The sequence below is a fragment of the Thalassophryne amazonica genome, chromosome 7, assembly GCF_902500255.1.
Source record: "Thalassophryne amazonica chromosome 7, fThaAma1.1, whole genome shotgun sequence".
Lineage (NCBI taxonomy): Eukaryota > Metazoa > Chordata > Actinopteri > Batrachoidiformes > Batrachoididae > Thalassophryne > Thalassophryne amazonica.
The window spans coordinates 1,166,336-1,191,115 of NC_047109.1; the positions used below are offsets into that span (position 1 = coordinate 1,166,336).

The 24,780-nt window shown below is 43.0% G+C and overlaps 1 protein-coding gene across 1 annotated transcript in view; it reads right to left on the reverse strand.

Annotated features, from left to right (window-relative positions):
* The window catches only part of col6a4a (collagen, type VI, alpha 4a), a 144,253-nt gene that overhangs the window by 98,206 nt on the left and 21,267 nt on the right, over positions 1–24,780 (reverse strand). The window contains exons 5-7 of the mRNA XM_034173480.1: positions 15,048–15,668; positions 14,375–14,935; positions 825–1,382 (exon numbers count right to left, since the gene is read on the reverse strand). Of these exons, the coding sequence (XP_034029371.1) occupies positions 825–1,382; positions 14,375–14,935; positions 15,048–15,668 (1,740 nt within the window). The remainder of the gene's footprint in view (positions 1–824; positions 1,383–14,374; positions 14,936–15,047; positions 15,669–24,780) is intronic.

Here is a 24,780-nt window from a genome sequence, read left to right on the forward strand (position 1 = left end):
ATTGGGCCTTGTCAAGGTTTGGGTAAGCTTTAATCAGTGCTGCCCTGTAGGGATGTTGCCTTTCAGAGGTGGTGGAAAGATATACTGTTACACCAGTCTCTATATGACCAAAGTAGGAGTGGCATTACATCAGATCCGTTTCTGCTGGGCGTTGGACTAAAACGCTGGACAGTGTGTCCCCAATGAAGCGTGAAGTGAAGAGTGACAGTGTGACACTCTGGATATGGCTCCAAGAGACCCTCCCAACTTGTGCAAATCTACAATTCTCCTTCTTATATCTTCAATGAGTTCCTTGGACTTTGTCATTGTTCTGAGTATGCTGGCAAAGAGAAAGTACCAGCTGCAGTCAGTCATGATCACTAACAAGGAGTTAATAGGTGTTGGCCTTGTCATGGTAAAGTACACTGTAGAACCTTCAGCACTATTTATTAAAAGATTTAAGTGAACGTAAATATATATTTGCGCCTGCATGCATACGTTTGACCCTGTGTAGATTAGAGAAGATCCAAAAATAAATTCAAACTTCAAACACCCATTAATGGTGTTTGCTGTACACTAACTCCACCCTGACAAAAAACCAGTTCAAAGACATCATTAAAAGCCCAAAAGACCACAACTACATATACGTACGCTGTACAGTCATTCTGTTCCAGAAAAAAAAACAAAACAAAAAAAAAACAGTTCAAATGCATCACTGAAAGCACAACATTGCTGTAACATTCATATACGTGAATGTGCATGAAACATCTGCTTTTTCCAAACCATCATATTGTCAAAAAGTACCTGATCTGCTGTGCTTCATAATCTTCTCAGAGTGCACCCACCTGTTTCTGGATCACAGAGATCCATGGCCACATGACTCTCCAGATCCTTCAGTGCATCAAAGTCTCGCTCAGCATAGACCCGGTCATGTGAACCGGTGATCTCCAGAAGCTGGGTCGTGTTGGCATCCATCACCCCGATGGCATAGATTACCACTCCCTTGTCCCTCAGAGCTGCAGCAGGACCGCTGACTTCATCTTGAGACTCACCATCTGTTATCACCACCAGCCTCTGCCTCAGGTGGGGCCGACCTCCACTAGCTGCATCGAAAAAAGTTGAGACTTCTGTGATAGCTTTGCCTGTGTCTGTACCTCCACCGATCTGCTCCATGCCGTTGATGGCTGCTGTCAAAGCGTCTTTGGTGTAGTACTGATTGAGGAGGAACTCTTTTTGTTGGACAGAGCTGTACTGCAAAACACCAACGTGCACCTCATCCTTTCCAATGATAGATTTTTGGATGACAGATTTCATGAAGTCCTTCATTTTCTGATAGTCATCTGGATATATGCTCCCAGAGCTGTCAATCAAGAAAACGAGGTCTCCTGGTATGTCCTTGCAAGCTGTGGACAGAGTAACATCAGAATGTTGGTATGCTGTTCCTGGATTTTGGTTTTCATATCTTAAAGAATTGCTTTCTGAGGAGTCTGTGGACTTTGTGCTTCAAGACAACCAAACCACAAAAAAACACAAATGGATTTACTGATTTAAAAAAAGAAACCCTGGACTGTACAGCTGCATACAACTTCCCCTTCACAAATTATCATCAACTACTCTCCATCCTGCTAACACTGAGAATTAACAAAAAACTAGCTAATATGAAGCACATCATCACATTTCATATAAGAACATGTCTGAATGTCCTTACAGAACCTCTCTGCGCTGAATATAATGAATTTTTGTGCATGTACTCTGCAACTTTTGTTGTCCATCAGCTCACTCTTTTGTTCAATAAAGACTGTTTGTCGACTGACTACCGAGTAAGATGTCACCAAGTTGTCGTCCGGGTTTGTGGAATACTGCCTTAACCAAGATAATCTTCAGACAGGTACTGACCAAACCTATATCTTACCTGATCTGAGTTTCTGGCTACAAATGAAATCCCAAGCAAAGCACATAGCAAGTAGAGCTGCTTCACTCTATATCTATGAAGCACCCAAGCCACCAAAGAAGGACCAACATCCCTCCAACAACAGAAGGAGAAATCAACAGCATTCCTCTTCACTGCCAGTGACAGCCAAGGCTCCAAAGGAAGATGAGCACAGCTGAAGTCATCATCCAAACCCAACCTAAAGCATATTTTGTCCAACCTTATCAACCAGGATTTCAGTGAGACCTTCCTGCATCCTGGACCCAAAAAAGCGCTGGCTGAGCATCAGTCAAGAGGCACCAGAGTCACTGCATGCAGTGCCAGGTGGAGTGTGACAATCCTTCTGTACCTAAGGTGGCAGATCTGCCACCTGCTCGTCTGCGCCTATATAAACAATTCAACTACAGTCGATTGTTTTGGGCCCTTCACAGGGAAGATTGGACGTCAAACAGCAAAGCATTGAGGCATTGTCTTCAATTGTATGACAACATGATGTGTGCATCTAGACCTCCTGGAGAGTCTCGATGCTGTCACCTTTCTGATGCCTCCACGGTGTTTCATCACCAGAAAAGGCAAACCCTTCGAGCTCCTGTCCGACAATGGAACAAATTTCATGGGTGGAACTTGAGAGTTACATGAGACCTCTGAGGCTATGGCTCCTCACTTGAAGGAACAGCTAGCAGAGCAGCAGATTGAATTCTCTTTCAATTCCCCCAGTGCTTCCCATTTTGGTGGAGCATGGGAGAGAGAAGTGAGGTCCGTAAAGGCTGTTCTCAACAACTGCCTTTAGTTCCTAGCTGCATAGTAGAGCTGATTCCTCTGTAGCAAGAATTTTTGTGGCTGTTCTCAGCAAGTTGTTTTGTCCGCCAAACTCACTCTTTTGTTCAATAAACCCATTAATTAAATTTCACTCATCTCCCTCATTCACATTGAGGGAGGTGAGGGAGACTACAAAACCTACTGAATCGCCATCACGCTCCATGATAGATATGTAGCAAGGATGTCCAGGACACCTTCTCAGAACCAAAATTGACTTCCCTTTACCCTCTCACAAAGCACCAGACTGCCAAAAAACCCTAAGGCTGGAATGTGTTAAGGCACTTTGACACTTGCACAAATTTGATCTGTGCACTAAAGCTGTCGCAAACTGTTGTAAACTGTGTAAACTGTGCAAGGCTGCATGCCAGTGCACAAAGAAAATTTTGAAATGTTAAAAGTTTCTGGCACACATAAATTTCATGCCATTAGTGTAAAGTATTGGCGAACAATGCACATCGTATTCGAAAACGCTGCATGCCACTGCGTGTCGTTGCACACAGTGCATCTGAACCTGAAATTAGATTATGAAGAGATGTTACTTCTGTAATAAACATAACTTTACAGATCCATTAACTCATAAGAAGGAATGAAAATGCACCCGTTTTACCAATCCATTACAATATAGATATTATAAAAAATTACCTTTGAGACAAGATTCCAAATGCATTCTCTACCAGATGACACACACGAGAAAACCTTCAGCTGTAGATCATTTCTCTGTTATTCTGGGAGTGATGAGAGAATGATTTCATCAGCCAAGTTCTGAGAGCAAATGCATTATCGGCTACGAAGTGATATGGCACAGGCTTATACAGCATGGCATCAACTGGGACAAAGCAGGATGCATTGGCACGACAAATTGCGCAGGAGTGCAGGGATCAAATTCGTGCATGTGTCAAGATGGCTTTAAGCTGAATGACTCATATATCACTCAGCTTGGTGCCTGGCACCAAGATTCTTCCACTCCCCCTTTTCAGAAAGTGTCTGAAGAGAGCCCAAACCCCTTAGCTGAATTTATGACACCTCATGACACTCCAACATGCAGTCCCTATCTTGGATAAGGGATCAATAAGACACTCTTGGTCCAATCAACACCGGTTCAGAAAAGATTTATTAGACAGTTTAATGAAACCCATCCAACTCAGAGAACTTCCAAAGCCAGAACAGGGCATTTTCTGCTGATAACATCTCAAAATGCCCTCCCTTGCTGTCAAACTGAACTCATATATAAAACTGGTCAATCAATATCAGTATGGAACCACAGTGCCCCTTTTGGATCAGTTTTGAAAGGACGTGGACTTCTCACCACACAAATATATTTTTAACAAAGAAAGAAAGAAAAAGCTAATTTCTCCTTCTGTATTGTTGTTCTTAACCAAAGTCAGAATTTATATTCCAATTTAATCCTTGACATGTTTTTCATGTGATGAATGCATTCCAATTATACTGTTATTGCATGTCTCATCATTATCCATTTATTAATAATGAATATCAAATGCTTCATTGTGTACACAATATGTTAACCATTTTCTGTTTCAGTCTATGGTGTTAGTTAGAATATCACTTTCAGTCACTTTTATATGCTAGAGTAAAATAAAAAACGTATAATAATGTCATTTTATTTGATGTATTCAGTTCTTCAAATACTTTCTGGTCAAAGCAATCTGATGCCAAGTAGGTGGAGCTTATGGCCAGTTGCGGAACCCCCTTTAGAAGGACACTGGAAACAAAGGGCTTGCTCTCTTGAGCCCTCCTCTCTTGCTTCTTGGTCCGTTTTCTATTTAGTTTTATCTTTTATTTTGGAGGTCTATTTGAAGAGTTTCAGTCAGGTTTTAGAATTCATCACAGTACAGAAACAGCATTAGTGAAGGTTACAAATGATCTTCTTATGGCCTCAGACAGTGGACTCATCTCTGTGCTTGTTCTGTTAGACCTCAGTGCTGCTTTTGATACTGTTGACCATAAAATTTTATTACAGAGATTAGAGCATGCCATAGGTATTAAAGGCACTGCGCTGCGGTGGTTTGAATCATATTTATCTAATAGATTACAATTTGTTCATGTAAATGGGCAATCTTCTTCACAGACTAAAGTTAATTATGGAGTTCCACAAGGTTCTGTGCTAGGACCAATTTTATTCACTTTATACAAGCTTCCCTTAGGCAGTATTATTAGACGGCATTGCTTAAATTTTCATTGTTACGCAGATGATACCCAGCTTTATCTATCCATGAAGCCAGAGGACACACACCAATTAGCTAAACTGCAGGATTGTCTTACAGACATAAAGACATGGATGACCTCTAATTTCCTGCTTTTAAACTCAGATAAAACTGAAGTTATTGTACTTGGCCCCACAAATCTTAGAAACATGGTGTCTAACCAGATCCTTACTCTGGATGGCATTACCCTGACCTCTAGTAATACTGTGAGAAATCTTGGAGTCATTTTTGATCAGGATATGTCATTCAATGCGCATATTAAACAAATATGTAGGACTGCTTTTTTGCATTTACGCAATATCTCTAAAATTAGAAAGGTCTTGTCTCAGAGTGATGCTGAAAAACTAATTTCCTCTTTTTTTATTTATTTCCTCTAGGCTGGACTATTGTAATTCATTATTATGAGGTTGTCCTAAAAGTTCCCTGAAAAGCCTTCAGTTAATTCAAAATGCTGCAGCTAGAGTACTGACGGGGACTAGAAGGAGAGAGCATATCTCACCCATATTGGCCTCTCTTCATTGGCTTCCTGTTAATTCTAGAATAGAATTTAAAATTCTTCTTCTTACTTATAAGGTTTTGAATAATCAGGTCGCATCTTATCTTAGGGACCTCATAGTACCATATCACCCCAATAGAGCGCTTCACTCTAAGACTGCAGGCTTACTTGTAGGTCCTAGGGTTTGTAAGAGTAGAATGGGAGGCAGAGCCTTCAGCTTTCAGGCTCCTCTCCTGTGGAACCAGCTCCCAATTCAGATCAGGGAGGCAGACACCCTCTCTACTTTTAAGATTAGGCATAAAACTTTCCTTTTTGCTAAAGCTTATAGTTAGGGCTGGATCAGGTGACCCTGAACCATCCCTTAGTTATGCTGCTATAGACTTAGACTGCTGGGGGGTTCCCATGATGCACTGAGTGTTTCTTTCTCTTTTTGCTCTGTATGCACCACTCTGCATTTAATCATTAGTGATTGATCTCTGCTGTCTTCCACAGCATGTCTTTTTCCTGGTTCTCTCCCTCAGCCCCAACCAGTCCCAGCAGAAGACTGCCCCTCCCTGAGCCTGGTTCTGCTGGAGGTTTCTTCCTGTTAAAAGGGAGTTTTTCCTTCCCACTGTCACCAAGTGCTTGCTCACAGGGGGTCATTTTGACCGTTGGGGTTTTTACGTAATTATTGTATGGCCTTGCCTTACAATATAAAGCGCCTTGGGGCAACTGTTTGTTGTGATTTGGCGCTATATAAATAAAATTGATTGATTGATTGATTGATCTTAGCTGATAGCTTCTCCTCCTCGTGGTTTTTGCTTCATAATTTTTCATTGTTTTATTCTCAAGTTTTCTGTTAGCCGTGCCTTTTGATGAACCAGTCTTTGAATGGCAGTTTTTCCAAATAACTTTAAAGACATACAGTAGTGTTCAGAATAATAGTAGTGCTATGTGACTAAAAAGATTAATCCAGGTTTTGGGTATATTTCTTATTGTTACATGGGAAACAAGGTACCAGTAGATTCAGTAGATTCTCACAAATCCAACAAGACCAAGCATTCATGATATGCACACTCTTAAGGCTATGAAATTGGGCTATTAGTAAAAAAAAGTAGAAAAGGGGGTGTTCATAATAATAGTAGTGTGACATTCAGTCAGTGAGTTCATCAATTTTGTGGAACAATCAGGTGTGAATCAGGTGTCCCCTATTTAAGGATGAAGCCAGCACCTGTTGAACATGCTTTTCTCTTTGAAAGCCTGAGGAAAATGGGACGTTCAAGACATTGTTCAGAAGAACAGCGTAGTTTGATTAAAACGTTGATTGGAGAGGGGAAAACCTATACACAGGTGCAAAAAATTATAGACTGTTCATCTACAATGATTTCAAATGCTTTAAAATGAACAAAAAAAAAACAGAGACGCGTGGAAGAAAATGGAAAACAACCATCAAAATGGATAGAAGAATAACCAGAATGGCAAAGGCTCACCCATTGATCAGCTCCAGGATGATCAAAGACAGTCTGGAGTTACCTGTAAGTGCTGTGACAGTTAGAAGACGCCTGTGTGAAGCTAATTTATTTGCAAGAATCCCAAAGTCCCTCTGTTAAATAAAAGACATGTGCAGAAGAGGTTACAATTTGCCAAAGAACACATCAACTTGCCTAAAGAGAAATGGAGGAATATTTTGTGGACTGATGAGAGTAAAATTGTTGTTTTTGGGTCCAAGGACCGCAGACAGTTTGTGAGACGACCCCCAAACTTTGAATTCAAGCCACATTCCACAGTTCACAGTGAAGACAGTGAAGCATGGTGGTGCAAGCATCATGATATGGGCATGTTTCTCCTACTATGGTGTTGGGCCTATATATCGCATACCAGGTATCATGGATCAGTTTGGATATGTCAAAATACTTGAAGAGGTCATGTTGCCTTATGCTGAAGAGGACATGCCCTTGAAATGGGTGTTTCAACAAGACAATGACCCCAAGCACACTAGGAAACCAGAAAAATCTTGGTTCCAAACCAACAAAATTAATGCCTCGCAGATGTGAAGAAATCATGAAAAACTGTGGTTATACAACTAAATACTAGTTTTGTGATTCACAGGATTGATAAAAAAGCAGTTTGAACATAATAGTTTTGAGTTTGTAGCATCAACAGCAGATGCTACTATTATTGTGAACACCCCCTTTTCTACTTTTTTTTTACTAATAGCCCAATTTCATAACCTTAAGAGTGTGCATATCATGAATGCTTGGTCTTGTTGGATTTGTGAGAATCTACTGAATCTACTGGTACCTTGTTTCCCATGTAACAATAAGAAATATACTCAAAACCTGGATGAATCTTTTTAGTCACATAGCACTACTATTATTCTCAACACAAGTCATCTGAGTTTTGAAGACAATTTACTATGTGAGTTTTTCAAATTAAGAGCAAATTGGGAAGCTTCCAAATTCTTCCTCACTTGATGCCAAAAGCTGTAAGCTAACTTTTTTCCTCTACGACTTTCTTGGCCAAGTATTGAGCCTTTTTGTTTTTAATTCTTAAAAAGACTTTATATTGACTTCCCACAAGTTTTGGAAGCTGCTGGAACATTAATCAGACAGCAAACACCGATAGACATCTTCCTCCTGGGTCGGTAAGTTCGACAGAGCTGTTGAACTCCCGCATTCAGACTTGCTGGGAAAATGAGCCGCGCTCACTCATGTAGTCATCTGGGAGACCTGCTGGTTTAACGCAACACAGGTCCTTAAAGGAGGCCAGCAAACAGCTGAAAAGAAAACTGCACAGGACCTCTTCACCCAATCCAAGGGGCCCAGATAAGTTAAATTCTCAATTGTTCTGATGATCTCTGCTGTCAGTGATAGAAAATAGCTTTGTTTAATTTTCTTAACAATAACAATCATTTCATTCATTCATCTTCAACCACTTACTGCTAGCAGCTAGAGTACTGACGGGGACTAGAAGGAGAGAGCATATCTCACCCATATTGGCCTCTCTTCATTGGCTTCCTGTTAATTCTAGAATAGAATTTAAAATTCTTCTTCTTACTTATAAGGTTTTGAATAATCAGGTCGCATCTTATCTTAGGGACCTCGTAGTACCATATCACCCCAATAGAGCGCTTCGCTCTCAGACTGCAGGCTTACTTGTAGTTCCTAGGGTTTGTAAGAGTAGAATGGGAGGCAGAGCCTTCAGCTTTCAGGCTCCTCTCCTGTGGAACCAGCTCCCAATTCAGATCAGGGAGACAGACACCCTCTCTACTTTTAAGATTAGGCTTAAAACTTTCCTTTTTGCTAAAGCTTATAGTTAGGGCTGGATCAGGTGACCCTGAACCATCCCTTAGTTATGCTGCTATAGACGTAGACTGCTGGGGGGTTCCCATGATGCACTGTTTCTTTCTTTTTTTGCTCTGTATGCACCACTCTGCATTTAATCATTAGTGATCGATCTCTGCTCCCCTCCACAGCATGTCTTTTTCCTGGTTCTCTCCCTCAGCCCCAACCAGTCCCAGCAGAAGACTGCCCCTCCCTGAGCCTGGTTCTGCTGGAGGTTTCTTCCTGTTAAAAGGGAGTTTTTCCTTCCCACTGTAGCCAAGTGCTTGCTCACAGGGGGTCGTTTTGACCGTTGGGGTTTTACATAATTATTGTATGGCCTTGCCTTACAATATAAAGCGCCTTGGGGCAACTGTTTGTTGTGATTTGGCGCTATATAAAAAAATTGATTGATTGATTGATTGACTTACTCCAGTCAAGGGTCATGGGGGAGATGGAGACTATCCCAGCAGTCATAGGGTGAGAAGAGGTGGGGTTCACCCTGAACAGGATGCCAGTCTGACACAGGGACACGTACAGACAAACACATTCACACCTACAGACAATTTAAAGTTTCCATTTCACCAAACCTGTATGTCTATGTATAGTGAAGTTGTTATTAGGGATGCACCGATCCACCCCAGACTTCCCTTTCCTGGGCCACACTGACCACCTCTGACTGGGGGATCCCGAGGTGTTCCTAGGCCAGTGTGGAGATATAACCTCTCCACCTAGTCCTGGGTCTTCCCCGGGGGTCTCCTCCCAGATGGATGTGCCTGAAACACCTCCCTAGGGAGGCACCCAGGAGGCATCCTTACCAGATGCCCGAACCACCTCAGCTGGCTCCTTTCAACGTGAAGGAGCAGCGGCTCTGCTCCGAGCTCCTCATGGATGACCGAGCTTCTATCTCTAAGGCAGACACCAGCCACTAAGGAAGCCCATTTTGGTTGCTTGTACCCACAAGCTAGTTCTTTCGGTCATGACCCAACAAAGATTGACCAGTAGATTGAGGGATTCGCCTTTTGGCTCAGCTCACTTTTTGTCACAACACTACGGTAGAGCGAATGCAACACCGCCCCTGCTGTGATGATTCTCCAGCCAATCTCACACTCAGTTTGTCCCTTCATTCGTGAACAAGACCCCGAGGTATTTGAACTCCTTTATTTGGGGCAAGACCACATTCCCTACCTGGTGTAGGCAATCCATCGGTTTCCTACTGAGAACCATGGCTTGAGATTTAGAGGTGCTGATCCTCATCCCAACCGCTTTACACTGCAGCTGCGAACCGAGGTCACAGGCCGATGAAGCCAACTGGACCACATCATCTGCAAAAAGCAGTGATGAGACCCTGAGCCCAACAAACTGGAAACCCTCCTCCCCCGATTACACCTCGATATCCAGTCCATGAATATCACAAACAGGTCTGGTGACAAGGTGCAGCCCTGGCAGCAGCCAACCCCCACTGGAAACAAGTCTGACTTACTGCCGAGAACTCTCGCCGACAGCTCTCGCTTTGTGAGTACAGAGATTGAATGGGCCTGAGAAGGGACCCCCTCACTCCATACTCCCGCAGCACCTCCCACAGTATCTCCATATGCCTTCTCCAAGTCCACAAAACACATGAAGACTGGATGGGCATACTCCTAGGCAGGGGCATGCTGGGAACATTTTTCAGCCCGGGAGTTTCATATCCAACCGGCCCACAAACCGCCAGCGCACAGGGATAATAAGAGTTCTGCTGTGGCATTTAAATCCAGCATTTATGTGCTGATTGACTGTGAAAATTGGGTGTCTTATAATAGAAAGTAAAAGTTAGTTAGTTAAAACAAGAACGGTATTGTTAACTCACCAGTGCACCACCTACACTGTGTGATTTTTGGCCCTTTTCCAGCTGATTTTTCACTCGTGCGAGAATTTTTTGGATCGCGTCAAGTTTCAGCTTAATCATGCGTCCTGCGTCGTGCAGTCTACATGGAGTAACGAGCTGCGTTTAACATCTCATGACCACCTCCCGATGGGGAAGCATATGGTCGGCTAAAAATCAAACCTGTTTAATATTTTGGTCGGCCGTCGTGACTCGTGAGGGTTCCGCGCTGTTGAAGCAGCGCTACAAGCAACTACGCGCTGATAACCTCGCGCACTGTGCATGAGCAAACACCGGAGAGAGCAAACAGTGATCTCATGTAAAGTCTTGTTTTTTTTTTTATTGCGTTCCCTCGCAATAACATAATATCATGTTAAAGTTCATGCCTATCAGCGCGCACAGTGAGTGGAATCAGGAGGGGGGAGACTGTACGTATATGCGCACGCGCGCACACAGCAGACAACAACAGGATTTACGACAGATGAGCACAGCTGTAAGACTCTGTATGAAATATAGTTTATTTATACAACAGTGTAAGTAGCAGCACCTGTTATGAATGTGTATGTTTTCTTTTTTACCGTCCTCTCATGAATCATGTTGCTGTCTGCTGTGTGCATGCGTGCGCATATGCGCTCAGTCTCCCCACCTGATTTCACTCACTGTGTGCGCTGACTGGCATGAAATAAATAAAAAAGAAAAAAAGCTTCTGTTATGTTTTGCTTTTGGAAACACGAGCCCGACGTGTGGTTTTTGAACGTACATTGTGAACAGTCAGATCGCATCAGAGCATCGGGCTGTACAGGGTGAGACCATGAATCGTGCGCTCTGAATTTTAAACCCTGCGGTTTTGTCACACAGTTTGAGCTGGAGCCAAGTACAACAACTGAAAATATCATACAGTGTCTGTCCGGCTTAAGTCAGTGAAGTCTGTAAGTAGCTGGAAGAGGTGGCACTGTACTACAAATGTTGATACGGCTGACATCCTGGCATCAACAGGTAGCCTGTTCTGCCCGGCCCTATTTACCATTTCCCTCTTCGCTCTGTCTTCTTGCAAAAATATCTGTGAGCTTTGCACACTTGGCAGCATCTTCCTCCAAAGCTTTTCTTTTTCTTAATCTAGCTTTTTCAGCTCCACCTGGCTTTTTTCTGTCCATCTTTTCATTCACGGGACACTCCTCCTATACTTGCTAGTAGCGCAAGACCCATCTGAGCGCACAGGGCTTGATTGGACTGAACTAACTGTAATGAATGCATAGGGGTGTTAAACGTGTAATGGTACGTCCCTACCTTAGGTTTTGGAAAAGATAACAGCGTTGCAAAAGAAGCAGTCTTAAGTTATTTTCTTGTGAATTTTCGTGATTGTAAAACATTTATAACACTTAATGTCTTCTCTTTAAGATACAGCAGCCCAAGTGTCTTGCTGCGTAGCCTAACAGTGGTGGTAATATGTATGCGTATATTAACACCCCCTCACAACCGCCCCAGGTTGGACCAGCCCACCGGGAAAACTCCCAACTCTCCCGATTACCCAGCACGCGGTAGCTCCTAGGCACCCTACAGAATCCTTGTGAGAGTGAAGAGCTGGTCAGCTGTTCCACGGCCAGGACGGAAACTGCATTGTTCCTCTTCAATCAGAGGTGCATCTATCGGCCAAACCCTCCTTTCCGGCAGCTTGGAGTAGACTTTGCCAGGGAGGCTGAGTAGTGTGATGCCCCTGTAATTGGCACACTCTCTCTGGTCCCCTTTTTTAGATATCGGGACCACCACCCCAGTTTTCCACTCCTTAGGCCTTGTCCCAGACCTCAATGCAATGTTGAAGAGACATCAAAGACAGTCCTTCCACACCCAGAGCCTTTAGCTTTTCTGGACAGATCTCATCAACCCCCCGGGGCCTTGCCACTGTGGAGTTGTTTGACCACCTCAGTGACTTCCACCATGGAAATTGATGATAATCCTCCATCAGTTTCCAGCTCTGCCCCTACTACCGAGGGTGTTCTGTTCTGATGCAGGAGTTCCTGAAAGTATTCCTTGCAGTGGCGGATTACATCCTCAGCTGAGGTCAACAGAGTCCCATCCATACTGTAAACAGCTTGGATGGTTCCAAGTTTTCCCTGCTGAGGCGCCAGAAGCACCTTGGTGCCGAAGGAAAGTCCTGCTCCATGGTTACGCCAAACTCCTCCCACACCTGCTGCTTTGCCTCCCCCACAGCAGAGGCTGCCGCCCATTGGGCCTGTTGGTACCTTGCAACTGCCTCCAGAGTCCTCCGAGATAACATATCCCCGAAGGACTCCTTCTTCAGGTGGACGGCTTCCTTGACCACCGGTGTCCACCACGTTGTTCGAGGGTTGCTGCCCCTTGAAGCACCTCAGACTTTCAGGCCACAGCTCCCTCCTGTAGCTTCAGCAATGGAAGCTTTGAACATTGCCCATTGTGGTTCAATGCCCCCAACCTCCACAGGGATGCTAGAAAAGATCTGTAGGACAGCAGGATCCCGACAGATACCTTAATTTGGATATCTGCCGATAACGATACTATTATTATTATCAATATTGTTGATTTTATATGAGGATATTTTGTATCCCCGGTTATACAGCTTCATGTGGTATGGAGGAGGATTTTCTTAAAAAGAAGACCTGAAAGTTCAGCTACAATTTGCGAGAAGGTACATGTAAGATGCAAGGCTAAATTAGATATTTGGTGAAAGAATTAAGTACTTTAATTTAGTTTTTGGTGGTTTCTTGTGGCATTTGGGAAATGCAACTTCCTCAAAACAGTACATGTATAATAATAATGTCTAATAATAATGCGCAATTTTTGAGGTGCCCCTGTGAAAAAAATCTAATTAATCAAATCTTGATTGATGAAAAATGTCAGGTCTTGGGGAAAAAGCAGACTTTATAGAGAAAAGACAGCACTCTGTCTTTCGCTCTGTCTTTCTCCCTCTCTCAGTCTCTCTCTCTCTCTGTCTCGCTCTCCAAGAAATTACATCTTTTTAAAATGCTGAAACATGTACATTTCCAAAATGCCACAAAACCATAAATAAAAGTATTTAATTTATTCATGTTTGAAGTCCATCTGGGTAAACTGTTGGATCCTTTCTCCTGCTAAGAGTCTGAGTGACCAGCGTTAGCACTTTGGCTCAAACTGCAGCCACCCGTCCCCCACTCCCTCCGCGCACAGCAGCCAGTCAGACTTTCAGCTCACACACAGATGGGTACAGGATTGGAAAACTTTCCAGGTTGTATAGGGAAATTCTGATACATGAATTACGTTGGCATCGGAAGCCGATCTCGATACTGGATCGGATTGGCCCCATCACTAGTTTTTTGTTTGTTTTGTTTTCCGTTAGCTCCCAACACACACGCACACACACACATACAAAAGCCTTAAGTTGCCTAGTTGTCTAGCGTAAAGTATAAATGAAAATATATGCTATTTTACTCATAATTAGCATTGTATGCATATATTTTCATTTATTCTTTACACTAGCAACCACACTGTCAGAGGTGGCGCAAACAAAAAGTTGTATGAAGGCTCACGTCCTGGTCTGACAACACAAAAACACTAGCCGCTTTCCCACTCTCATCTAATTAAAGCTTGATTTTACAGTGAGATATTGCTTTGGCTAATAAGAACTCAAATAAGAAGAGGCTCATTGGCGTTAATGCCAAAAATATTGACATCACCACAGAACACTTATAGTTGTGAATAACCACATAGAATGTGCTACACATGCATGTAGAACTCGAGTATAGTTTTCCTCACCATCTGGAGAACAGATGTCTGTAATGATGTCATCTTTAATGGGCTTTAAAGCATCAAAATTGTTGACAAAAAACGTCCTCTTGTGTTCGCCGGCAATTTCTTCCAGCTGAGTTTGATCTGCATTTTTCACCCCGATTGCATAGACGATGACGTCCTGCGCCCTCAACTTTGCTGCAGGTGCCTTGACGTCATCTGTGGATTTCCCATCAGTAATAACAATGAGGTATTCTGTCACTTTGTGTCCACGAGTGACTCTTCCTTGGTCAAATCGGGGCCCCATAAAGGACAGTGCCCTTCCTGTCTCCGTCCCACCTCCAATTTGCTTAATGTTCTCTACAGCCTTCTCCAGCGTCTTAGCTTCTGTATAAGCTGTTAGATCAAATTCCAAGGTTGGTGAATCAGCATATTTTACAACCCCCACACGTACATGTTGTGGACTAATGCGGAAGGTATGGAGAAACTCAGTGATGAACTTCTTCATGTCTTGGAAATCGCTTGGGTAAATACTTCCTGAGTGGTCAATCAAGAAGAAAATGTCGGCTTCATCTGTCTGGACACAACCTGGAAGAGAAGAACAAGTATATAAGCTTCACACATCCCATTTTTTTTCAGAGCTATGGTTGATATTGGAGTGAAAAAAATAAAATAAATTAGATAAATGAAAGAACATCACCTTTTTTGATGTTCATTCTTCTTGTGCTGATTGTGATAGCTTGGCGAAAGATGTTATGGCACATGGTTTTCTGTAGGATCTGCTCCAGGGGTTTCAGGTCAGTAAAACTTTGCACAATAAACAGATGCTTACTGTGGGGATAAGATGCTATTTCCAGTAGCTCCTCCCTGTTAGCATCTTTAATTCCTAATGCATAAACTGTGATACCATCTCTACGAAGATCAGCTGCTGCCTGTGTCACATTATCTTCAGATTTACCATCTGTGATCACCACTGCCACCTGCTGAACACCTTTAATTTGTCTCCTGCCTCTTTTCTTAATGAAGACCTTCTCCTTCGTAAACTTCAGGGCAGCTCCGGTGTTCGTTCCACCTCCACGGTAAGGCAGGATCTTGACAAACTGCAGTATTTCGTCCTTGTCTTTGAAGGTGTTGAGGTAGACCTGAGCTGTGGGCCTGTCACTGTAAGTCACGATACCCACTCGGACTCTGTTTGGACTCACTTCCAGGCCATTGACAACTGAGAGCAAGAAGGTGCGTATCAGCTGGAAGTTGGCGGTTCCAATGCTTCCCGACTCATCCACAATGAACACGATGTCTGCAAGTTTGGCTGCTTTACAATCTGTGGAAGGAGTGCATGGACAGAAAACAATAAGCAACTCATATGAGGTCTGGTGCTTATTGTGATACCTTCCAGTATTAAAAACAGATGCCAACAAGACAAACTCACTCATTCAGAAACCTATTTGATCATTTCACTCTGTCTTTGGGTGGCAGGACCCTGCTCTGAAAACAAGTAGACTAACCACTTGGCCATCATGCTGCCCCGAAAGGATTCAGAATGATACCACTTAAATACTGACTGAAGATCATATTACCACAGTAATTTAATTCACTGACTCAGCTTCACTCACTCACTGATTCCTAACTACCACATCACTGTACATTGGCGCTGAGTTGGTTGAGCCATGCATGCCATGCATTTTGGGTGTGTCCCCAAAGTTAGGAAGGTTACCAGTTGATATTACACCATCCAGTTGAGTACTATTGAGGTTTTAAAGACTAGACTCATTCTCTGCTGTCTGTACACAGTCAGGGACTTTAATTTTTACTGGATTTTCCGGTGTAAAAGTTATTCTTATTATTTATTTAAATTTACGGTGGGAGTTTCTGTGACTTACAATCTGGTGTTGGCTTATATATTTTTTTCTTCTTGCAGATGCAGTTTTTGATGGACGTGACTGACCCCATGGTCAGCTCCATTCATTCATTTCCAATCACAGTGGGTGTTTTACAGCGAAAAGAGACAAGTGGTCACTATGCCAACATCTAGCTGGGGCCAAAATTGATGAGAAGTCTATTTTATGCAAATGCTGAATGATGCAACACTACAATCTGCCAATCTGAGTGAAAGCAGCGTGATGTCAGTGTGATGTACCTTGGTTGCTCACATGACAGCTGGACAGCTGGATTTCTGTAAAAATCTAATTTATTTTGCATTTTTTTCTTGTATATTGTGAAAAGGATTGTATATTGTGAATCTTGTATATTGCGAATATCTGTATATTGTGAATATCTTGTATATCTGTATATTTAGATTTCTGTATCTAAAAATGCTGTCTTCTTTCAGATGACTACCGTAATTTACAAGACATCTTCTGGAGGTGTTTGCATGCTGACATGTGATCCAGTAAAGTCACCTTGACACACATTTTACTGAAACAAATCAACTGAAATTGACAAAGGAATTTTTAGAATCTATACAATCTATCATAAAAGCCTGTGAACAATTCCTCCAAGTAACCATGAACTGGGCATGCCCCAGGAATACCCATCGAACAATAAACACCAGCTGCTTGTCGCCTTCCTTTATAGCTAAACTGACTGTAGGATTATACAGTAAAACTCACATATAATTGATTCAGGTGGACCAGCAAATTTTTCTGTTATAATTAAAATCCGTTATATGTAAGAAACAGACAAAATACATTATACATATAAAATGGACAAACTCCGTTATATGTATGTGACGGATTAGTTACAGCCAGGAGGCATCGAACGATCTACAGGGAATCCTGAATCAGGAACCCACCTTATTTAATGACAGGGTCAAAACTTTGCCTGAAGAAAATAAATGCCTGCCTTAAATAAACGCCAGACATTATTTGCATTGAAAAGAGTCACTCTTTTTTTCTTAGTCCGCTGTAGAGTGGTACCTTAAAATGCTAAAGCCTGATTAATGCTTCTGTAGTTCTGTAACTCTGTGGCTACACAATGACGCTGACGTTCTCTGTCATGCCTTTATGCAGTTTGCAGCAGAATGCCTTCAGCATTTCTGGGCGGATCTCATCAACCTCCAGGGCTTTGCCACTGTGGAGTTGTTTAACTACCTCAGTGACTTCCACCAGGGAAATTGATGATGATCTCTTATCATCAGACAGAGATCTCCAATGTGCACTGGGCAGGTTTAACGTAGAATGTGAAGCGACTGGGATAAGGATCAGCACCTCCCAATGTGAGACCATGGTTGTTGTTATTAAAGTTAATGTTTTTAAAGCTCTGTCAAATATATTTACCATTCAACTGAACAATGCCATGGAAGAGGAAGAGGAAGAGTACAGATAAGAATGATGAGGTGAGACAATGTTTCATCAGTGCATGATTGACGATTGGAATGGACTTTGAGAGTGACTGTCTTATACTATCAAATGATTTCACTGAATGGACTTGGGAACACCATGAGACTGTATATAAGTGGCATGAAAACTGAATGTACTCATATTTGTCTTCAGACCTACACTCTGTATGACATCCACCGTTTAATGCTTTAAATAACAAAAGATCTAAGAAACTGAAACCTGTTTCCTCTGGTGTCTCATTTGTTGTCTGTGTTGAGTTTTTTGGTCATTTTTCCTAGCATATTTTGGTCCTTCGAGCTGGATGTCAAGACCTCTGCAGGACTGGGGACAGATTTGGCGGTAAACTGAAATCTGTGCACAGTCGAGTCTGGGACTCGGGAAAGATCTTGGCTCTAAACTGAGTGTTCAAGGACAGTTGGTCAAACTTGAAGCAGTCCTGTGAGAGTGATGACATACAGATGGCATCCAATGAAACAACCAGGGTGAGCACAAGGCAGAAAAAGAGAGAAAAATAACTGCTGGGACTCAGAAAAGTGACTGGGTCACTAGAGAAAAACCAAAGTCAATAGGTTTTGAGAAAGATAACTCTGTGTCACATGTAAAACACTGAGAGTCGGAACTCCAAAGAAAATTAATACGGTTAAAGAAGAACACAAATAAATAAATAAATAAATAATATATGTAAAAAAGAGAAGAGAAAAAAAAACCAAAGGTTGGTGAATGGTTATGTATGAATGAAGATTTCTCAGTTGGTGGAAGCAGCGGGTGGGAAAACATCCCCACTGTCAGTTGAAGTACATTACTGCAATAATCTTACACATGAAGTGATGCAAAATGGGTTCATGTTACAGTTGTTGTGAAAAACGAGGTAGAATCACCAGGTCGATGTGAAATACATGAATAAAAAGAGTGCAAAAAACTTAAAAAATGGAAAAGCAGATATGACTTTGATCCTAAATTAAGAGTGACTGCCTGCACTGTATTGGTCGAGAAAATCCCAAATCCCAGAACAACTGCCTCTGCACCTCTGACAGTGCGCGTTGCAAAATATATGATTACGTTGCCAACCTGCAGCCTCACTGACTATGTGAATTATGCAAAACATATGGAAAAAGTTCACCAACACCAACAGCTCAGACACTTGCTGTATGCTGTTTGTTGGTGTGTCCAAAGCGCTTTGTATAATAAACCTGTTAATTCTGACAAACAGTCAACCTCCTGACTCTTCCTACCACAACAGCCAGAGACCGCTTGGTCCAAAGTTTGATATTTTGCCTCCACAAGCTGGTGTCAAGAAGCGGGATGCTCTCTGGACCGTCGGACCGGACGGATGGCCAAACAGATCTATTAGGTAGAGATCTGCCTCATACCCGTTATTAACGGAGGGAGGGCCAACCGGCTCCGGGTTCCCGATCATCAATGCAGCATTCCACGAACCGTGGGTGTTGTACCAACAACACTGGTGAGAGAGGCTGTCATTTTTATTGTGGAAGATAAAATTGACTGTTTGACAACCAGGTTTTGCAAGTTAGAATAAAACTTTATTGTAACTGAGTGTGGGCCCTGGAAAGAAACTCTTTAAAGACGAGTGGTCTGAGTTTCTGAAGTAAAGAGTCAGCATAAAAAAAAGGAAAAAATGTGACAAAAAATATATAAATATAAAAAAGATATAAAAAAAAAGAGAAAAAAAAAATAATAAAGAGCTGGCTCCAAGTGTAGAAGGTCAGAGACCTCTGAGTTGTAGGAAATAAAAGACATTTTATTTCGAAGCTGCAGCAGAATTTTGATTCCCTGAGAAATGAAGAACAAAGGGGGGAAATAAAAACCTGATGAAGTCGACTGGTGCTCTCCAATTGTGTGAATAATGCTGGAGAAATATGGGGACAGTTGTCTCACACATATGAATATATGTGTGAGAGATTTTGGGTTCCCAGCAGGAGGGAGCTTAAACAGAAATCAACTGGACAAACGAAAAGAAAATATGGAGAAACAGAAGACAAAGGTTATGTCAAAAAGGAGAGACAGTGGATGTGACAGAGAAATGTTATAATGTGTATGCCGTATGAATGTGAGAAATAAAAACAGAAAGAAGGGAGAAAGAATGTTGAAAAGAAGGAACTAGAGGGAAAAAAGAGACGCACGTACACACACACACACACACACACACACAAGTACCCGCGGGACAAACATTATCAGATAATAATCTCTTCTCCTCCTCCACCTCCCCACCCCCCCAACACCCTCTGTCTGAGCCTGGCTGTGCCCGAAGTCAAAGGTCCAAGTCCACGAGGGGAGGACTGGTGTTCTGTTCATCACTGACCTCAACCAGATTCACCAGCTGCAGCGTCGCTACAGGAGAAGTGACTGCTTTCTGTCACGCCTGGAGACCGACAGGTGAAGAACTGACCAGCCTTTTAAAGACACTTGATCCAGTCCAACCATACCTGAAAATCCAAGCTGTGGTTGAAAGACCACCTGCACAAAGACTGAGAGCTGAAACCATCACCTGGGAAAACACCAGCGAGTACGAACTGCATGTCAAAGCAGTTTGTGATGACATGAAGGTCAAATGTCCAGCCACAGTGGACATGGTGGTGATCCAACCCTGCAACCAAAATCCTGGTGAGACTGTGACAGAGTTTTTCGTCCGGCTGAAGAAGGGGTGCACTGCACACAGTGGACATGAAAGAGCTGATGGTGCCTATGGTGCAAAGGGAGAGACACCGTGTGATGCTGTCCTAAAGTCCTGTCTGATCTCTGGTCTGAGATCTGAGGCCCATCAGGGAACTGAGCAAACCCTGATCAGAGGATGGGCTGACAACAGAATAAATGACATTCTAAAACACGCACGTCACGCTGAAGCAAAGGAGGTGAGGAAAGCCACCAAGAAAAAAAAGACTGATCATTACACCATGATGAATACATCTGCGGCTGCCCTCACCATGATGTCTGAGAGGGGTGTCCTCGTCAACGTGGCAGACAGAACTTTGACTGAAGACCATCACACGCTCCGTGACCCAGAGACACTCAAGATCCAGACAGCTGTTTTATCTGTGGGACGTTTGACCGCTGGTCCACTGAAGTGCCCATAATGCCGTCCAGAGCACAACGTGGACATGGAGGCTTCCATAGTGGACGAGGCAGACCTGGATTCGGACAGGGTCCAGCCGAACAGACTCAGGACACCCTCGTGGACTGACCACGACAGACAGCAGCACGGCACACGGTGAATCAAACACACACAACACAGTCACACCCACTGTGGAGCAACACACAAATATAAATTTTGAGAGTAAAGTAAATGATTATTTAAGTCAAAAACCAAAACAAATCCCTCCGGAGGTCCAACAAATGGATTTAAATAAGATTACTGAATTAGAAAAACTCTCTGATCCATATCACATGTTTTTAAAACCCCAACCTTTTGAAATTTTGCCAACAGCTGTTCTAACTGTAATTGAGAGAAAACTGAAATTTATGATTGATTCTGGTGCCACATCTTTGATGCAGAGCTTTGATTTTGAAGGACTGGAACCTGGGGAAAGAGATTTGTCCTGCAGGACAACCCACTGAATTTTTTTTGTTCAAGATTTGAAGCAGCAAATGCTTCAATCACACCACCAGCTCCTGTGGGACCAAATCCACACACAGTTCTGTCTCAAGTCCTGGCTGATTCTCAGTTCTTCTCCGTGGGCGACCTCTCGAATGCTTTCTTTTCTGTTCCTGTGCATCCAGACTCTCAGTTCTACTTCGCTTTTACTTTCAAGGGTCAACAGTCTACTTGGACCCGCCAACCCCAAGAGGTCACTAGTAGCCCTCACGCGTTCTGTCAGGCTTTGGTTGACAGCTTGACCTCTTTGACCTTGTCACAGGGAACCGCCCTCTTGTCAGGGGAGAAGCGTACACGTGCACATGCACAAATGCTGAGGGAAGCTTCGAATTTTCACCCCCCCCCTCCACCCCTCCTCTTTCTGCAACTCCACACCCCCACAACTGCTTGAGAAAAACTGCTGCAGAGTCTTATCGGTTTGTTTGGGAACAGAATGATTAAACACACAAGCCAGAGAGAAGATCAGAGAGCCAAGTGAAAGGTATGAGAATGTTTTTGGACCCTGATGGGTTTCAGGTGTCAGGATGGAAATGAGGCACTATGTGTGTTATTTTCTGTGTATGATATGTGGAGAGAAGGAACGTGCAAGTGACAGTTGGATTAAGAATGTTGGAAAGTTGGAAGTGTAAGTTTGAGTTGGTGGAGTGTGTGGTTACATGAGGGTGTGTGTGCAGGTGGACGAAAGGAAAAAAGGGTTGACAATCATAACACGTGTTCAGGCCATCATTAATGTGCCCCGCCCACAAACAAAAACACAAATGTTGTCTTTTCTGGGGATGTGCTCATATTGTAGGAATTTCATTCCTGATTATTCCTGCATGGAAGCCCCACTGAGATCAATGGTGAAGCTTTCTGCTCCCATCAGATTCCACTGGTCTCCTGACGTGGAGACGCTTTCACCGCATTAAAAAGGCCTTACAGACCACTCCCACTTTGCTTATTCCAGATTCTGCCAAACCATTTCACTTCACTTGATTTTGGCGCCCTCTGGCATCACCGAGGGTTTCTGAAGTCTGATGGCTCTTCTATCCTTCAGGTTCAGCTCTTTAGGACACCATTTTGCTTCCTTCCTCTATTGCTGTTTGTAAGTGCTCAGTCCATACTTCCCACACTGACCCTATTTCTTTAGGTAATAAATTTGCTGATTATGCTCCTAAGCAGGCTGCCCTTCGGGCCCCTGCTCTTACCCTCGTGTCTGTTTCCGCTCCTCTCACTCTGGTGGCTAATCTTGCTTCACTCACATCCTTTGTATCTCTCTTTGGCGTAAAGCTGGTGCTGAGAAGGTTGATGGGATTTGGTACAGTCCACATCTCCCGTCTGAGCCCCCTAAACCTTGCATGTCTAGAGCCCTTTTCCGAATTTTTGCTAATTTGTCATATGGTTGTGACCATGTGTCCAAAGGGGGGATGTGTGCAGACATTCACAAATTTTGGTTCACTAAAGGCTTTGTGGCATCTGCAACTGACTTCTGTAAAAGATGTTTGATCTGTGCCCAAAACAGTTCAGGTAAAACTACTCCATTGACTTCGGTGGGTGCCCCCCCCCCCCCCCCCCCCAGGTCCTTTCCAACATCTTATGATGGATTTCATTAAATTAACCCCAGCAGAGGGGAAGAAATACTGTCTTGTAATAGTGGACATGTTTTCCAAATGGATTGAGGCCTTTCTAACAAAACACACATAGCAAAGGCAGCAGCAAAAGTTTTAATGACAGACACTGTTCCCAGATGGGGAGTTCCAGAAAAACTTTCAGAACTTTCACTTCAGACAATGGTACACACTTTGTGAATGAAGTGATCAAAGAGCCGAGTGCTGTCTTGGACACTGAGCTTAAAAGCTCAGCTCTCATCCACAATCAGGAGGAGGTGAAGAGAGGGAGAATGGTACATTAAAAAACAAACCGGCAAAATGCTCCACTGAAACAGGCCTAAATTGGGCAAAATGTTTACCAGTGGCTCTGATGCAAATGAGATTTCCCACATGACAGAGACTTAATCTGTCACCCTTTGAAATCCTGTTTGGAAAACCACCCCACACAGGACTCCATCCCAAGGTGTTGACAGGGGAAGATGCAGTGTTTATTGATCACTATCTTGTGTCTTATTGCATTAAGCTTTCAAAATCTCTTTCTGTGTGCAGGTCTCAAATGAAGGCAGCCCTTCCATTGTTGGCTGAACAACCACTCCATGATATCTGTACTGGAGACTTCGTGATCGTAAAGAATCTGAGAAAGAAGCGCTGGAATGATCATCGCTGGATAGGCCCCTTCCAAGTGCAATTGACGACGTATACCACCATCAAGGTCGCAGAAAGATCGACGTGGATACACGTACCTCACTGCAATAAAGTACTGAAAGAACTGGCCCTTGTTGTTGATCCCCTTCCCCCAACAACTTAAAGAGACTTCAACCAACCCCACTCCATCCATCATGGCTGACATTATTCTTTTGCCTAGGGAATGTCTATGATTTTGAAGAGTGTAATCCTATGACGTGTTGTCTTAAACTTGCAAAGGTGTGACAGATACAGATGCTCTGTTATGTTCTTATTATTATTTTGCTATGATTTGATTGATCATATGATCAAAAGGGAGGGATTGTGAAAGCAAAATGGTTGTCTCCATGTGACACCATATTTATTTCATATTATATTATTATTATTATTATATTATTTGATATTGTGTTCATCACTGTGGGAATGCACTGTGAAATGTCCTTGCTTAATCCAGAGAGTGTTCATGCAGCTTGCGCAAAAGTCTGATAGCCACATGTTTCTGTCCGACTCAGAGTGACACAGAGTCTGTTCTGATTCCCTGTTCTGATTGCGCCTAACCACAGCATTGAGACAAAAACGTCTTGTTCAGATGAAGTCATTTTCAGATAGCTACCAGTATCAGTTTGGGGAGACGAGCTCATGAGAACTTGCGCATGAACACCGTCCTGACGTGTACATAAGGGTGCACTCTAAGTGCTGATTTGCACACACACGTTCGGACACTTGCTGTATGCTGTTCGTTGGTGTGTCCAAAGTGCTTTGTATAATAAACCTGTTAATTTTGATAAACAGTCAACCTCCTGACTCTTTCTTCCACAACAGCCAGAGACCGCTTGGTCCAAAGTTTAAAATTTTGCCTCCACACTGTGAAAATCAAAAAATAAAAATTACATGCCACCCATGGGATTCGAACCTGCACTTTCCAAAAGGCATTAGTGTGAAGGGGCCCTTAATCTTCCTTCCTGAGGCAACAGATCTGGAAGAAGATGAGGATGAAGACCAGGGCTTAATTTGAGGGGGAGCAAGCCGGAGCGCACTCCGGAACCTCGGACGTTGGCTCCACCAGCTATTTATCCCTTTATCTATGGTGATGGTGCCCACGCCATATTTTCCATATGCATATTGTTTTTACCGTAACTCTGCCATAATTTGTCCAATCTGAATGATTCAAAGGGCATTGTAAAGCTGTGGGAAACAGTAAACATAGCCTGT